The sequence below is a fragment of the Crocodylus siamensis genome, chromosome 1, assembly GCF_052110815.1.
Source record: "Crocodylus siamensis isolate JL-2025a chromosome 1, ASM5211081v1, whole genome shotgun sequence".
Taxonomy (NCBI): Eukaryota; Metazoa; Chordata; order Crocodylia; family Crocodylidae; genus Crocodylus; species Crocodylus siamensis.
The window spans coordinates 39,629,402-39,648,267 of record NC_143395.1 but is presented as its reverse complement, the minus strand read 5'-3'; the positions used below and the strand labels follow the sequence as shown (position 1 = coordinate 39,648,267).

The 18,866-nt window shown below is 38.9% G+C and overlaps 1 protein-coding gene across 1 annotated transcript in view; it reads left to right on the top strand.

The window, feature by feature from the left end:
• Positions 1-18,866, top strand: part of CSMD1 (CUB and Sushi multiple domains 1) — a 2,270,760-nt gene that overhangs the window by 1,989,029 nt on the left and 262,865 nt on the right. The window contains exons 38-41 of the mRNA XM_090033387.1: positions 3,382-3,500; positions 7,642-7,711; positions 10,487-10,603; positions 17,151-17,360. Of these exons, the coding sequence (XP_089889513.1) occupies positions 3,382-3,500; positions 7,642-7,711; positions 10,487-10,603; positions 17,151-17,360 (516 nt within the window). The remainder of the gene's footprint in view (positions 1-3,381; positions 3,501-7,641; positions 7,712-10,486; positions 10,604-17,150; positions 17,361-18,866) is intronic.

Sequence of the window (18,866 nt, the reverse complement as noted above, 5' to 3'; positions counted from 1 at the left end):
CTGTTAAATTTCTAACAATTGCACTTAGAAAGCTCATCTGCCATTTATAATCATCTAAGTCCTCAAGTCTCTATACCATACATGCAACATGATGTAATAAGTCCTGCACATCACTAACTTTGTTTCCCTTTTATACAAATATTTAAGGTGTCTATTTAAGATTTTCATGAATGTTACAAATTTCTTGTCAGTGTCTATCCACTCCTTCCATCACTTGTGAGCACTGAACCAATTTAAATACTTTGAGTACATTTAGCATGTTTTCTTAAATAACTGTTTCATTTATGGCATGCGTTTTTCCCTACAGCTGTTGTTTCATTGTTATCATTAATAATATTTAACTCAAATTATCCCATCAAGATGACATTGCACTTTCCCATACTTCCATCATAAATCATCACACCACCAATGAATATGGCCTTCATTCCATTTGCTGTCTTCTTCACTCTGCAGAGAACACCTTTAATAAACACATTTAAATGTGATTTGGCAGAGCCATGCTGCTTATATAAGGTAATCTAAGAAGGTGAGATAGGAGTGAGCTCCATATTTGATTCTTATATATATGGTAGAAGGAAATTGGAGCATGTGGACTTTGATAGGTGCAGTATGCTTACTTCAGTATCATCCTGTGAGTTCATACAAAGCCCTTCATGCAGACTGTGTCCCAGTCCCATGTGTGAGAGAGTCCCTATGAATGGGATCCAACCCTGGACCAACCCTACATGACTCATCCAGGCCGAGAGGCTAAAAGTTTGGTTACCATAGAAATTTGGCAGTTTCCTGAAGCCAGCCAATGGAACCCACTATTTTTTGTGCTTTCTCTTAGAATGTTGTTCCATCATCATTCAAAAATAAGAATTTTTTGCTTCTGGCACATCATGGCTCTGACATAGGTAATGATGCTATTCCATTTCTTCAGCTGGATCTTTGGAGATGGTACCTCACTCTACCATCCCTCTACCAGGCAGGATTTAAATACATAGATGCTTGAAACACTGTGGCTGAACACAAAACACATCATTCTATAAGCGCACACAGGCCAGATCCTGATGTACAGGCACACAAACCTCTGCAGCATCACAAACTGCATGCCCAGCATAGTAAAATGTACCCTGCACTGCAGATTTGCTACCAGGAAATCCCAGTAGCAAATAATGCTGTGAAAAAAGGTGGTGTGACAAAGACCACAGGAGCACATGCCAGGAGACACAGAGGCTCAGTCCTCCCGGGAGGTACTCTGGCTTTTGGCTAGAATATCTCCCCACCTCCAGTTCTGCCCTGGCTCCTCCAGCACTCCCCAAAGTTTCCCCAAAGAAGGGCATTTTGCCCTGTGCCAAAGTGCACGTTCAGGGGTGTGCACAGCAGCAGAAGGTAGCTGCACAATTTTGTGCTGTTTGTTTTTTGCCACTTCAAGTGCATACCCCTGCATGTGTGGATGCACCCACACAGTGCTTAAAATTTGTCTTGCTTGTTTTGTTCAGGAGGTACAGCTTTCAGAGAAAGAAATAAAAAGATAACCTAACATACCCATTACCAATTTACTCAGTCAGAGAGTCTGCATTCTTCACTCACAAGGCATTTGTACATAGGCTTGTGCCACTGCACCGGGTGCTTTTTAAAGAATAGAATAAACCCATGATTGTCAATTTCTTTCCCAAAAACATTACAAGATGTCCCAAATCTCTTAAACTTCAGATCAAAAGGCAGAACCTATTTTAATATTTCCCTTCCCTAGTACATAAAATAAATACATTAATTTAATTTAATATAAATGAAAAAAAAATAAGCTTCCTGCCAGTACATAGAATGAAATAATAGAGTTTTGTAAGTAAGCTTTCTAAAGTATTCGTATTTTGTGATGATGAACAATAGATAAATAAATGACTGGAGCATAAAGCTAAAACCCTGTCTGTATCAAAAACTGTAAATAGCATTATCTGAAGCACAATTATGTTTTTGGAGAAAGGCTAGGGTCTCGGTGGATAATCTGAGATATTGTTGCATGATGAACCATCTGGAACAACAGACTCCAAAATGTCACATATCACAGTAAGGCCAAATATCATGTAATGGTTGCATTGAATACACTGTCAAATCACGCTTACTGTCACCAGTGGGGTTAGATTCCATAAGAAAACAGTAAGAGCTGTAGTATTTAGTGGAATTTATTATGCAAGCCAGTGAAGTGAAAACTACACAGCAGCGCAGCCAAAAAAATCCTAAAAACCAACTGGCCTTTAACTGAGATGTCTGACAGAAAATACTGAAGTCATTATGACACTTTGAAAATGCAGTTTCCATCCTGTTCTGTTTTCACACCCATGACACCATAATAGAATTAAATAAAAAATGTTAAACTGTCAATGGTAGGTTGCTTTAACACATGACTTTTTAATGAATACTTTCAAATCTAGTTCATTTTTGACTTTCAAGAATGTTATATAAACTCAAGTAGGAGACAATTCTCTGTAACTATATTCCTGTGAAGTATTGCATCCATTTTTTAAATCCTTAACTTGAGCTCAGAGAAGTCTCCCAAAAAGTCTCTAAATCATTACTTATTTGGGTGTTCTTTGAGCACACATACAGCTATGTGCACAAATATTCATCCTATCCATGTTTGCAGACTTGTACTTATAAAGGGAAGTATATTGAAATGAACAGGCATGAGTTTTTAAAACTACTTTCTCTTAGTCCTCTTTGCCAAGAGAACCAACCTTAAATGCATAAACCAATTGAAATCAAAGCAGTGATGCCTGAAATGACTTACTCATCTCAGTGCAATGCTAGCCCAGATTACTTGAGATGATAATTATAATATTAGTGTTATTGGCCATTTAGTTTCTGATCTCATAGAACAGAGGAAAGGCTTCCTTCCTGGTTTGAGAAGTTGCAGGTTTTCTGTTACTTTAGTTTGGTTGGTTGGTCACCTCCTAGCAATAAACCCTCCTTTGTCTCTATAACTATATTTTGGCTAAGTAGATTTTGTTCCTTGATTGATCTGGGCTTTTGTTACCAGGAAATGAAAACATGGAGAAGGTCTCCAAAGAAAAGAGAACATACATAGTTTTTATATATCAAATATATTATTCTAGTTGTAGAATATAAAAATGACATGGCAAAACATGCAGATACAATATACGTGAGTTAGCATCTTTGGGTATAAATAATTCGGAAATTTCAAAGGTACATTGAACTGTGGAATTTAAATATGTTTGAATCTAATATTGAGCAAATGGACTATGACTTTAATTCATTTGTGATACTGGTTAATAAAACCAGCATCATAAAACTGTAAAGAGAGCTTATAAGAAGAGTAGAGAGCAGTTATTATCTATTTATCTATATTTGTAAATCTTTTATGTTTACATTTTTCAGCTGTAGGCCTTGCCGCTTGTCCGGAACCAGTAATTCCTAGCAATGGCATCAAAACTGGAGATAGATATATGGTGAATGATGTTTTGTCATTTCAATGTGAGCCTGGATACACCTTACAGGTATGGCTTTTTTTCTTTACCCATCTCAGGACTTTACCCCCCCAGTACCCCCAATTTGAGGGTATTATGTGCCCCAAATGATTAGATTCTGCAAGGGCCATATGAAGCAATTCAATCGTAGTTCAAAATCTTGTACAAATATTTACACGTGATAGACAAGATAACCAAGAGATTTCAAATAAGGATCCATAGTGTCAAAAACATTTTGAACTTCTGTGGTTTTTCTGAGGTTTTTTTTCAATAGAATTGCTCTATTATTTTTCCTTAGTCAAAACACAAGTTAAATTAGTTTTGAAAATGGGCACTGCTAAATTCTGAAAAGTTATGCCTGTCAGTCAAAAATGTGAAACCACTACTCTAAATATTGCCCTACTATTCAGTCTACTTCTTTTCCCACCATTGGGGAACCAAAGTTAGACTAAGATAAATAACCATTTCCTGCTCTTCTTCATACTAATTATTTTGTTTAGTTAAGTGAACACATGCAAATGTATTATTATATAATAATTTTACTTTTGTAAATAAGAGATGTGTTCATTATGAAATAAGCTATGTGAAATGGCATTAGTATTAGTATTCTATGAATATCACTGTCTTTCAGGATGCAAAATGTCTGTTTCAGAGATTAAATTCATTTCTCCGTTCTGTTGCTTTGATTTGCTCAGTTGCACTTTTGTCATTATGATGACTAAATATTTTAAAATAAAAAAATAATAAAAAGTTCCCTTCAAATGCCATGGTTCATTCTCTATTAGTTCACTTTTTTTTTTTTCCCCTGAGCTCTCTGACTTCCATATAAATGCTGAATTCAACATTAACTATGGAGCCAGGTTTGACTCTAAACTAGTGTTCTGTTTTTATATATATACTGGAAAGTGTTAAAGTAAGGGTCTTCCTCTGGCAAATCCTATAGGAAATATTTGAATACGTTTCAGAAGTTTAGACACCTACATCACAATGTAGTAATTCTGCACTTAGGGAGAGTATAAGTTTTTATGCATCTCAGCATGTGTTTCCTTGGCAAGCATCAGTAGAAGATCTGTCACATAACCAGGACAACTTCTTATTTAAAAATAGTCTTCAAATATTAAAAATAAATAAAGCCTAAATAAAATACATTTCATACAAGGCACAATGGGCCAGATATTCAGGAGGTATGGTTCATCATGTGAAAACTCAGATGAGGACTGATTTTTAATGGCCTTCAACAAGAAGCCACACAACTCAAACAGCTGTCTTCGTAGGAGGGGTAAATGTAAAATTGCAAGGTTGAGTATGGGCACATCTACATGAGATGTTTACTGAGGAACTGCCTAATTAGCTCCATGGTAAAGTTTCAGCATCTACACCTGTGGCCCTGTTAGGTAGCAGTAAACTAACAAACACCGCCCGAGGTTAGTACTTGTCAACACAAGTCCTATCTTATGGAGGCGTTATTTAGTGCACTGCAGCTCACGCGTAGATGCTGATGGGGCTGGCTTGGGCATGAGGGTGCTTCAATGCAGGGGCTGCCTGACAACTAGACTCATCCTGGAGCCCTCTCATGGCCAGCCACCCCCTCTGCAGCAAGTTGAACCAGCACGTATCAGCACCAGGCTGGCAGACTGACTCCTTCCCCAGTCCCTCGCTATCCAGGGCTGCTCCAAGCCAGCTTAACATGCTGCAGACCTGGGTGAACATGGAAATGCAGTGCCCAGGAGTAATAAACTTCAGCGTGAACTGAACTAGAGTTTATTCAATCACATTAATAGCACATATAGATGTGCCCTATATGGCGTAAGAAGCCATATCCTGAACAATAAAACAATGATATAATGTGTATATGTAGGAAGAGGTTCTGAGTCAGAGGAGAATTTAGCTTTGGATTTTCAAAATCTCAGTTTTATTCTTCCTGAATTTGCTAGGTAAATTGGATAATTATTATCTCCCAATGGTGTTCTTTAACATCAGAGAAGTCTGGAGGGTGCAACTTTTGCATCATACTTTATCCAAAGTATTTAATATGACCTTAGAATAAAAAGTCAATATCTTCATTCTATTTATGACTATTTTGTTTTTTTAAATTAAAATCTAAATGCCTATTTTTTCTAGTTATCTCTTTAATCTTTTCTTTTCCCTTTTAATTGGAAAATATGTGGTTTTTTTAACTTTTAAATTAAAAATAGATACTGAAATGTGTTGATAAAAACATTAAAAGAAAACTTCCAAAATTTTTGTTTCAAAACTTCCAGACAAAAATGAATAAATGAATTATTACAAAATATGAAAAGCAAAAGCTTTCCTATTCCATATATTTTCAAGGGAGCATAATTATGTTTTTATCAATATAATAGCAGTTTCTACTGACAACTAAATATGGCATCCTTTAATACAAAACCTTGAATGTTCTGTCTTTCCATGTTTTGAAGCAGTAATATATAATCTTCCTGTTGGAATAATAAAACTTTAGTGAGTGTTATACTGTTGGTACATTCAGATAATGTGAAAGAAACCAGTTAAGTGTCTCTCCCAGCAACAGTTTCAGCTAGGAAGTAGAAAAATTAGACCTGACTCTCAGTCCCGTGTTGTAGTCCCTAAATCAGTTTTTTAAGTAATAAATGCTCTGTTTTTACATTGTTAAAGCCATGGTAGATCCATTTCCAAGGAAGTAGGAGCTTCTCACATCTTGGGCATTCCTTACTCACTAGTGCTGAGATCATCAAAATTAAATTGTAAGTTTGTTAAAAAGGACAGTTACTTAATCATTTGAAAAATAAATTTTACAAGCATCAAAATATCTCTTCTGTTAAAATGATGAAACATGCCTGAACAATTAGGAAACAATCCTAACCATACAGTTCACAAAATCCAATTCCTTTTAAGTTATAGGTCTTATATAAAATATAATTCCAACTGTATATCTAGAGTTAAACTGAACTTCATCATATGAGTGATAACCAGGGATCCTGGTTTTCTCTGATTAAAAAAAAATCACCAATTTTCAGGTTAAAAACAAGTAGCCCCAAATCCACATTTTCCTGTGACTAAAGTGAAATGCTACTAATACATAGATATATACATAGTGGTATTTCATTTTGATCCTGGAAAAATGTGGGTTTTGGGTTAGTTTTTTTTTTACCTAAAAAATGTTGGTGTGTGGGGGGGAGGTAATTAGAGAAAAAACAGGTTCCCTAGTGATAGCCTATTACAAGGAAAGTTTGTATTGAACTCTGTGCATTTTACATGAAACTGAGGCTCCTTGATAAATAAAAGTGATAATATTGTTGCTTTTTCATTCATGAGAGAAATGTAATGTTATTTCTTCATTTGTAATTAAGGCTATACAACATTTATTTCATTTACCTTTGTCCTAATGGTAGAGGAAAAAACACTGATATCCCAGACTGAACTGGAAATTTAGTGTATTTCAAGTTGTTGTGTATGAATGCATAAAGGGTAACCAGTAGGGTAAAGGGTAACCAACAGTGGTATTTAGTGCGATATAGATAGGTGACTTAGTGGGAGTCACAAAATCCTATTGAAGTCAATGGGATTTGTGGGATGAGAGGGATACATGATAAAGTTGCTTGAGGTAGAACAGGGGACTGGATTGGGAGACTGTTGATTAGGGTGACCATATTGTGTTTTTAAGAAAATGCAGGACACTGTTCCCTCCCCGCCTCACAAAGTCAGCGGTCTTGCTGCAGGCAGAGGCAAATACAGATTGGCAGGAGTGCAGGGCACAGTCCAGCAGGGGCAAGCAGTGACATGCTGTGCCAGGCAACTGGGCAGGCAGGCACTGCTGCTGCTGTGCAGGAGCAAGGCAGGTGGATTGGAGCATGTGGCCAGCCCAGCTCTTCCTGAGCAGCAGCTCCAGGGGCACCACTCCAGTCCACCTGCTTTGCTCCCACACAGCAGCAGTGGTTCTGCCCTCCAGCCAGCCTGTTGCACCATGCCACTACTCTCCACCAGACTGAACCCCATATCCCTGTGATTCTGGGACCTCTATTTTTTACCAGCCAGCTAGGACTGGCTTATGAAATCTGGGACTGCCCCAGCCAAACTGGGACATATGGTCACCCTACTCTTAATGTCCCTTCCAGTCCTATATTTCTGTAAGTCCCCATAATTACTTAAATCTTTTCTCACTTTATATAAACAGGGCCGTTCTCATATTTCTTGTATGCCTGGAACAGTGCGACGTTGGAACTATCCATCTCCCCTCTGCATTGGTATGGATGCATGTATTCTGTATATGCTGTAGTGCCCAAGATAGGCAGAGGACTTTTGGTTAAGACATAAGGTGTGGTTCCTCACTGAGAGTGGAGTGCTTCCCTTTTTCCTTTTATCTACCACAGTTTACTTAGAACTGTTTGGGTTTTTTAGAAGTTTTTACATCCACCCTTAAAGAATATTCTCCTTTTTGATGCCTGATCAGTGTATGACTATCATTTTATTTATCTAATCACCAAAAGCTGTCATTAATTTAAAAATAATTCTGGACACAAATTATGGGACAATGTGACAGCATGATTCACATTTGCCTCAGTCCTCCTGATGTTCCTTCCAATCCTAATTTTCTGTGATTCATGATTCTAAACAAGTTAACTTACAAACACTTGATAAATTCCTGTTGTTTTGAGTTGGTAAAGGGTTAACTACTGAGGAGACAAATTCATCCAAATCAATAGTATATGTTAAAAAAAAAGAAATAAAAAAGAAAAGAGACGTAAGAAGTTTTAATCTTAGGCTTTAGCTACCATTTAATATTTTGTTAAATTTCAACTACTTAAAAGTCTGTTGAATATTTTTTTTCAACTCTGTGGATTTTTAAAATTGCCTAAGTATAGTTATTTAGAATGCTGCATATATTCTGCCTTCTAGTAGTTCAAAAGGAGCTATATTTTCTGTAGGGGACAATATTTTTGCATGTATCATTACAAGAAATAGTGATGTTTGAGATATTTTCCATTTTCTTTTCATGAGCTTTCTCCTCCTTCAATTAATTTGACAAGTAATCTACTTAGGAGACCCTTCTTAGTTTCCCAGTATAACTCTCCTAGTTCATTCTACAGTCCCTGAAATATTTGGCATGTGGTAGTATGAAGTACTGTGGTAGTACGATGTTCAAACAATCAACAAATTTAATCTAGCATTGAAAATTCTCTTCCATACTATCCCCCTTGTAATATGGATAAGAAAAAGAATGTGAACAGAAGCATTTCCTTTGAAATTGTTTTTCAGAGTTTAGGATGGGTTTTATGAGCCACTGTAAATGGTGTAAACAGTACTCTCATGAAACAATGTAAGCCCTGAACAATAGGGCTGTGCAAAATTTTGCCAGCAGTTTCGTTTCAACTGTTTCAACTCATTTTGAGCTCAAAACAGCAAAATCGAAATGAAACAGAGCTTTGAAACAGCCTTGAAACAAAACAAGAAAAGTCAAAACATTTTTAAAATTTTGAAACATTTCGAGTTTCGAAGCTCAAGCTGGGCTTACCTGCAGGGAAACAGAAACTAAAGTAAGGAGAGGGAGGGGGAAGAGGGGGGAGGGAGTGCTCTCATTATTGACAATGTAGCTGGCCAGTAACTGTGATCCTTCCCTGAGGTCTCTTCCAAACCCAGTGCTCTGGGGGAGGGATGGAAAAACTGCATAAAAGGCAGCATGGTTTGAACTGCCCTGTTTTGTGCCTTGGTGTCAGTTGAGTGAGGACGCACCTTAACACACACACAGTGTCACCCACCCATGTCACGAGTTTTGCCTGTCAGCAGCTAGAGGTGCAGGGCCCCAGGATCCAGACTCCCCCTGCATCTATCTCCTTGACAGTAGGCAGGCTTCATGGCCACAGCAGGGCCTAGCAGGCCTACAGTTTTCATCCCCCTGTACCCTAAGACAGACACAGTCCCACAGGTATCCATGGCACAAGTTTTGCCTGTCAGCAGCCAGAGGTGCAGGGCCCCAGAACCCAGAAGCCCCTGCACCTACCTCCTTGACAGCTAGTAGGCTTTGTGGCCTCAGCAGGGACTAGCAGGCCTGCAGCTTTCACCCTGCTGCGCCTTAACACACACAGTGTCACCCATTTCACGAGTTTTGCTTGTATGCAGCTTGAGGTGCAATTTCCTCCAAACCCCTCCATCTATCTCCATGAAACTTGGCAGGCTTTGTTGCCTCAGCAGCGTCCACCGCCCCTGCAGTTTTGACCCCATGGCGGCTAAGCACGTACACGTGACATGAGTTTTTTTGCTTTCAAGAATTTGAGGTGCAGTTTCCCTGAAACCCCTGCACCTATCTCCTTGAAACTTGGCAGGCATAATGACCTCAGAAGAGGATACCATTCCTGCAAGGTTCACCTAAATCAGGCCAGAAATGGCAAAGCAGTAGGCTGTTTCGAGCTTCCCCATTATAGCCTATGGGCAAAACGTTGAAACAGCAAAACTCTTTTGACAAAATGGAACAGAACAGCAGTTTTGAATCAAAACAAAATTCAAAACGAAATGCTCTTCTGTTCAAAATGCAAGTCAAAACAGAACAGTGCCGTTTTGCACAGCCGTACTGAGCAACTCTTAATCAGGCTGTTATCTGCATTTACTGTTACAGCTGAGTAATCATTAATTCAGGTTCATGTCAGATACTTCTTCCAGGTTATAGTACCAAATAAAGCTCTGACATACATCCAGTTCATAGTTCTTTGTGTGACCACTATTTTCATGCTTACTAGCAATCCACTGTACTGGACAAATGGACATTCTCCCAAGCCGCTTCCATCCTAGGTGTGTTTTACTGAATTAATCACCACAGAGCATTTTCATTCTGTCTCCTTGAACCATTTTGGAAGTAATTCCATATCTTTTTTTTACCCCCACACTTATATGTTTTACTGTTTCTGCTGCATATTCTGAAATCAATATGCACTTCAAAAAGGAGACATACAGTATAAAGTATTAATAATAATCATGATAGTAATTATTATTAAAAGAGAGACTGACTTTCATTGTCTTTTTAATAGCTAAATGTGGTGGAACACTGACAGATATGGGCGGAGTGATCCTGAGTCCAGGTTTTCCTGGTAATTACCCTAGTAACTTAGATTGCACATGGAAAATCTCATTGCCCATTGGATTTGGTAAGTAAATGCACATTTGGAGTGAAACTAGTTCAGTTTGACAAATGTTAAATTTACCTAAGAACACTGTAATTTCCAAAATGAAATACACTGAAGCACGAAAATCAGGATAAAATGTATCTTATACCCCATACATAGATATCTGCTTCCTTTCAAATGAAAATGGTTTGTAATTTGAAGTAAATCTTTTCCATAGCAAAGGGATTATTTGTAAAAAATCTATCTAAGAAACTGATTTCAAAGCAATTTAGATATGGTCCATGATGCTGCATTAGATGAAATACAAAATGTAGCTTCTAATTCAATTGGGGATTACTTTTTAAAAAGTAAAATGATCTTTTTCAGTCCCTCACATGACTACTTTAATAGCTATTGGAGGACTGTTTCTTTTTTTCTTCCCCACCTCCCCAACAGTGTGTTTATAATTAATAACCTGTAAATTGTGTGAAAGTAGTAGTCAAAAAGACTTAATTCCAAGCATCACAAAGTAGGCTAAAAAAGCCCTAAGAAATTGGTCTCCCATCCTTCTCAGAGCAACTGCAGACATTTTTTACCTTCTTGGAGTTATCTATTTAAAATATTTCTTAAGGAAAGTGTCTGCCTCATAGAAAAAATGAATTAGAATGGGGTGATGGTCATAAATAATAATGAATATAAAGAGCTAACATGTATCTTTTTGAGAAATGAAAGGCAATTGAGAATCCTTGCTGTGAAAAACAATGGCACTCCATAGTGAGAATACAATGCTGGTATTCAAATAAGAAAATGAACTTATTAAAAATATTATTATATTCACAATGCCCTTTTCTAGGAAATTGTCAATTTTTTTCCTCTTTCAGCTTACCTTTATATTATGGTTTCATGTAACCTGACACATGGCTTATGTATCATAATAAACTGGTTGGTAGGTTAAGCAATTTGCCGTTAAATACCCTGTTGTTATTATTCAAAGTTCTGTTAAGTGTCCACAAAAAAGAAAATTAGGATCAAATTGACAGCTGATACATATTTACATAGCATCATGCTCCTGACACTTTTTGGGATAACATAATGATGTCTATTTTCTTTTGCATTGTTTACATAGGAGATGGTAGCATTATTCTTATACGAGCAGTTGAAAATGCCATATATTACATGGTACAGCTTAGATTTCAGTCAGACTTTTTTGACAAACATACAGAAAATTCCTGAAGAACTTGTAATGTAAAACACACGATAAACAAGTAATGACTAAGAAAGAGATGGTAACAACAATAATCGAATGTATGCATTACCCACCCCTATTTGGTAAAATGTTACATAAATAGTTCTGCTGACTTATCGGGGGGCAGGGGGGAGGATACTGAGTCCTTCACTACAGTAAAGAAAACGTTTTTGTATGACTGACTTAGCTAAGATTAAAAAGAAAACCAGTTAGAAAAAGCGTTATGGTCTTATCATATGTCCCCTTGATACATTCGCAAATCACTGAAAAGTCATGTTAAGTTAGTACAGTTTAAGAGGATGCTGTTTTGTCAAACCAGCTTTATTTTAATTTCTCAGAACATGGGAAACATTACTAGCATGTTGGAATGAATCTTCCAGTGAAATTATTTTAAATGACAACTCTTAACCTCAGCACCCAATACTGTTGACCCTAATGAATACAAAAATATGTTCCCCTGTATTCCAGAGCCCACTGTAAGTGGCATTTACTTTTAGAAGCTTTTACTGAGAAGTTTCAACTGTCTTCTCTCTAGAGTATCTATTTCACATGACAGCTTTCTAAAATGTTATTGTATCAATGAAAGCACAGTTGTAAGCCTTGGGAAATACAAAAACTGTTATTAAAAACGGGATGGGTGATGTTAGGAAAAACTAGAAACAAATAACCAGAAAGGATTTTTTTCTTTTATTTATCAGCTTATGTTCTCTGTTTAGAATCAGATATTTCCAACCTTAATTTAAAAGCAGACTTAAGCATAAGTCAAGTGCAATGTATCATATATTGTATATAATAACCAAACATAAAATGGATTTTAAAGGCTGTCAGTTATTTGCTGAAATGAAATTATTTGCAGGTCTGGAGTTGCTTCACAGTGGGACTGCCTTTCTTGGCAGCCCAGCCGCAGCACCTTCTTTGCTGCTGCCACTGGCCCAGGCTACAAGTGGGAACCAGTGCACACAACCCTGACCCTGCATGCCCCATACCAGCTCCAGGCTCCCCCATCCAGGCTGAGCAGCAGTGGCAGGGGAGAAAAGGCTGCTAAGCATGGGTAGAAAAGCCCCTCTCTGTCCCGCTGCCAGTGCTTCCAGGTGCCACATCACTGCCTCTGGGCTGACCCACGGGGCATTGGTGTCAGCAGAGCAGACACAGGGAATCGTGGTGCCAGCTCTGGATGGCTGCAGCAGATGCTGGCAGCAGGAGGGGGAGGGGCCTTTTTTTCCCTGCACTGAGCAGCCACTTCTTCCCCCTCACTGCTGCTCAGCCCAAATGAGGAAGCCTGGACCTAGTGCAGAGGAAGAGTGGCCTCTCCCTCTCCCACTGCCGGTGTCTGCTACAGCCACCCGGAGCTGGCCTGTGTCTGCTCTGACCACTTCCATGCAGTGCAGCCCAGAGGTGCTGGTGACATGGCAGAGATACAGGGCAGCCCATACCGGCTCTGGGTGGCTGCACTTGGAAGCAGCTGCGGTGGGATGAGGAGGGACTTTTCCCTCCATGCTGAGCAACTGTTTCATCCCTGCCACCATTGCTTATCTCAGAATGGGGAGCCTAGAGCCAGAGCTGGGCATGCTGTTTCCAAGCTGCAAAGGAGCTTTTGGGGCCAGGCTGCCAAGAAAGGAAGTTCCATTGTGGCGCAGCCCAGGGATCAGCACCTCAGCCTGGTGGGACTGAGGGACCTGCTGGGGGCCAGACAAAGCCCCTCCACAGGCCAGATCTGTCCAGTCCACAGCGTGTGGCCATGCCCCTGCCCAGCTGCTGGAGTGGTGAGGGGGGAGCAACTGTGGGAGGGCAGGAGTCCCTTCCTGGTGTGGGGAAGGGGGCTCCCTGCAGTGTGAGGAAAGTGACCATGGTGGCAGCACTGGGGGGGCTCTGCCCCCCTCAGTGCTGCGGTACACAGCCCGCCGCAGCTCTGCCTACCCTGCAGCAGGGCCCCCCACTAGGAAGGGGCTCATGTTGCTAGACATTATGGTGGGCTGCTGTCTGCCCCCTCCTACTGCAGTGGCCTGGCAGGGACACAGCCAGCCCATAGGGCCCCTTTGTGCAGGGCAGGGACTAGGTTATTCTCTTTCCCTCTGTCCTCCCATGGAGGGGACAGCAGGGACATACTCTGCTGCAGGGAACAAGCATGGTGGCAACTGGGGGAGGGTGGACCTGGCTGCCAGTAGGGTTGGAAGGAAGACTAATCCCCTTCTCTTGCCCCTTTGACTCAGCTTGGGTCCCTGCCGGTGGACCAGAGAGTGGGGAATTAAAGCCCTGGCTAGTTCAGCCTGGGCTGGCCACACCCTCTCAGCGCAGCTTCCCTGAAGCCGAGGGCATGCTCTAGCACTCCCGGCTCCTAGCCTGAGTAAATTCAAGCATGTTACAAAAGCATGTTAGACTAACCTGCAAAGACTCCAGCTTTTTGAATGTCTGTCTCTAGCCTTCATGACCAGGTGAAATTAGTATCTGTGTAGAATGTTGTGCTCTGCCTAGCATACCTTATTTGACTGTCCTGATGAATAACTTATATTGCCCTATGCCTTCAGTTATCGAAGTTGTTGTAGTTGTTACCAAGATAATAATGTAAGCAGGTGGGTCAAAGAAGGGCTCTTATTATCCTTCTGTTTTTACTGTAGAAGATATCTTGCAGTGTTTTCCAAAAACTGTAAGGAGCAACCAGGTGAGAAAAGTCACAGGACATGTTAATCTAGAGTAAAAATGTTTATCCAGAAAAAAGTGACTCAATGAAAAGTTAGCTCAGTAATCATATTCATTTTGGTTCCTTCATAAACTCTTTCTTTTAATGTGATATTTTTATAGTTTAACTAATATTTTTTAGAAATTCTTACCCAAACTGACCATTCAAAAATAATCACAGGATTTTCTCCTGTCACCCAAGACATAGTTAAAGTAATTTATAACCAGGTTTAAATCCTTTATATCAGAGCTTAATCTCAAGGATTGTTCCATAAATAATGTATATGATAAAAAGCCTGAAAAAGAGAGACTAGCAGAACTTTGAACACTTAATTATCATAGTATAACCTATTTTTTCATATCATTGGTTGCATCTACACATGTGCTTTACTGCAGAGTTGACTGATTAGCTTCACCATCTATACATGCACCAGTATTGGGACACAGTAAATTAATTAACTCCCCTGAAGAATAGTGCAGCTGGGGACAGTACTATTCTACAGCAGGGTAATAATGTGTACTGAAACACATGTATAGATTGTGACAGATGTTGGCTGGAGCATGAGGCATGTCTGCCACTTATCCCCACACTTCAGCACTCTTGTGCTTCTGTCAGCCCCTCCACTGCTTCCTGCTACCACCCAGACCCTGGGACTGTTGCTAGGCCAGGGCTGCTCCAGCCTGGATCAAATTGCTGCAGTCCCGGGTGCACGTGCAGATGCTGTACCTGGAAGCAGCTGACTCTGGAACAGACTGCACCATTTATCAGAATTTATCATATCATCTTTATCGCATGTGTAGATGCACCCACTGGGAACATCTACATTCAGGATGCTTGGGGTTTCTTTATTATCAGAACAAACATGTGGGGTTATTAAATATATATGTAAATTATTTCCAAAATAAGTTTGCACACGTGTGTGCACACAAATGCATACTACAGGTTACTTGAAGGACCTGGTATTAATTTGGTAGACATGTAGTGCCATGCAGAAGAAAAGAGCTAGCTAGCTCTCATTGACAAATTCAGAGCAAGATCCAAATCACATTCATTTAAACAAAGAGGTTTGCAATTACATATTTTCCTGAATAAGGATTAATTTAATTTCCTACTGCTATTCTGCTATCTGATTTGTAAAGGTAAGGCCTCAAACCTTTATTTATTGCAGTGCAAGCAGTTCAGGTTAACTGGGAAAAGCTCAGGATAAGCCTGGGGCCTAAGCATTTCCCAGAATATAGTGATCTATTCTTTTGCTGTGCAGGTATATACTATCACAGTGAGATGATATTAACAAGTCTGCAGGATCGTTTAAAATGTATGCATAATAAACCATTTGAATCAATCTTATACTCTTTTAAGCTGAGCATCATGATAATGATGGTTAAACCCCCGACCCTGGGCTGTCGGGACCATAGTTGGGATGTGCCAAGGTCGTTGGGCTAGCTCTCATATAAATACCAGATTTTTAAAATAGGCATTTCTTTATTTGATCTGGTAAGCATGCCCAGATCAATACAACAAATTTGGACTTCTCACAAAAGACAAAGTTTACCTGTTCTGTATTTGTGCATGTGTCCATTCCAGTTCTATTTTACAGAATATGCCTCTGATTATAGTACATATCAGGGAGGTGGGAGACCTGATTTCAGATCCCCATTTCACATGATTTGGAGTGGGACTCCTGATTTACTCTCTTACTTCCAAATGCACGTGCCCTAACCACTAGGGTATTAAGTAGTGTTGCATGAGCCTCTTATAGTCTCACCTTGCAGATATATTTCACTCTATATAAATAATTAAATATTCTTTGGACCAGAAAGGGAAAAAAAGAAGTATAGGGAGGAGAGGAGTGAGTCACTATATTTTATACTGCAGTGGTTTGGGCATTCTTTTGAGATGTGGGAGGATAGGTTTTAATTCCTTGGTACGAATCATAATCTTATGGTTAATTTAGGAGGCTCAACGAGCTCTTTTCTAGGTATAGGAAGCCTGAGGTCATGCATTCTAGTAGGCAATTAAGTGCCAAGGAGTTAGCTATTGCAGTGTATTTGTGGATTTACCTCTGAATTCCCAAATTTACTGATCCAACTTTGAAAAAGTTTGCCACAATATACCATATAGTACATCAAAATAGTATTTTATGTTCATATGTACATAAAGATATGAGGAAAGTCTGAAAGAACTGGGGTTATTTAGTCTGGAGAAGAAAAGACTGAGGTGGGATTTGATAACCCTTCAAATACTTGAAGGTCATTTATAGCGAAGATGGAAATGGGCTCTTTTCCTTGGCTATAGGGGACACAACTAGCAGCAATGGCCTCAGGCTACAGCAGGAGACATTTAAGTGGGAGATTAGGAAGAACTGTCTGACTATGAGGGTGGTTAGGCATTGGAACAAGCTACTTCAAGAAGCTATGGAATCTCCATTCTTGGAAATTTTCAAGAGCAGGTTGGACAGACAGTTGGCTGGGATGGCTTAGGGATGATCCTGCCTTGAGCCAGGGGCCTGGATTAGATAAACTTGTGAGGCCCCCTCTGGCCCTACTGTCCTATAATTCTATATATACTGTCTCTTTCCTGAATTTATATATTATAGGATGATATAATTTTTGTATTGAAATTTCTGTGTGTAATTTTGGTTTATTTCCCACACATTTCCCGCACAGGTGCACATATTCAATTTCTGAACTTCTCTACTGAAGCAAATCATGATTTCCTTGAAATTCAGAATGGGCCTTACCACACCAGTTCAAAGATTGGCCAGTTTAGTGGAATAGAACTTCCACCATCTTTGCTAAGTACAACTCATGAAACACTCATCCATTTTTATAGTGATCACTCAGAAAACAGACAAGGATTTAAGCTATCATACCAAGGTAAGCAACAATTATTCTAGTACGTTTGTATAAAGAATTATTCGAGGCATACAAAGTTTTGAGAATGACAGAGGCAATGCATGATCCCAAATATTTGTTTTCCATCATTTAAAATAATTATCATAGTTGCCTCTCTCAGCTTTTTTCATTTATAGACCTGAAAGTGCTTTTCAAATGAAGTATCGCTATTCCATTTTACAGTTGTATATACTAAGGCAGAGATTAAGTTACTTGCCAAAGTTCATACAACAGTTCAAGAATAGTAGGAAAAATAGAATGCAGACTATCCAATATTTCTCTGCTTGACCTTGCTGCTTCTTTTATTCTCAAGTTTAGAATTTTTTCTTACTATTTTAATGAGTTCAGTGTAAGTTTGCTTGAGTAAAATTAATCAAAAAGTGAATAAGAATTTCACAATTTGATTCTTATTATGTAAATGGTTAGTTATGTTGCATTTTAAAATGTATGCGTGTTTATCATGATAATTCTGCAATCTGAACATTTGTGAGAACTAGAAATGCAGAATGCCAAGAAATGCATTCGAAAGTAGAAAAATATAATTTTGTAGAGGCATATCCAGGTATGATTCTATAAAGACATCTGCACACCCTTAACTTATATACCGAGTAGTCTTACCAAATATGGTCATGTAATTAAAAACATGTATATCTTTCCAGGATTAGGTCTGTGCTTTTTCATAATCTTTGAGTTAATGAAATATAACATGTGAACTACTAGTATTTCTTCTATGGGCTTTTTATTTGTTTCTTTACGCCTATCATTTTCTTCATAATGTTGAGCATGAATAGCCTAACTAATTGGTAGGCATTTCTATAATATGAAGATATCTGTAACCTGATAAAGTAAGTACTTGGGCAGGGCCAGGAACAGAACACAGATTAGTTGAAAATATTCAGGTTTGAGTATGGAATTAATATCTCCAGCTGCTATTTTACTGTGGCAGTTAAGGTTTGATTGTAGTTGGGCAGATGTCTTTTCTTATGTTTTTCTAGGTAGGTATAAAAACAGTAAATTCAAATATTCAGCTCCATAAATACAGTATACAGCCATAAATACAGAAATACAGACTGTATTTCCTTATAGCTCTCTGCCATGTCTCCTGATTAGCACAAGGTAAGGCCCATTCCGAAAGTGTTTCTTTCCCCTCCATGTATCTTCCTTACCTTTAACTGGCTTCAGTCTAAATAGTCTTAATAAGCTGATTACTTGCAGGAAAATTATACTTAACCCTCTGTGATAGGCTTTCTGTAATGCTTTTTTTCTAGGGTTACATCCAGGGCAGCGCATATAAGATTTCAGGATTTCCTTTTCTTTCAGGAAAAGAATGGTATTCACTGATTTATTTTATATGATTGCTCTGGATATCCATGGGGGGGAAAAGGGCAAGTGTGTTCAGTTTGGTTTGGTGCTTTGTGCAATAATGTTTATGCTTGTCTTTTCATAAGTTTTGTGTGTCTGATTGAGACTATTGTAATTGGTACTCTG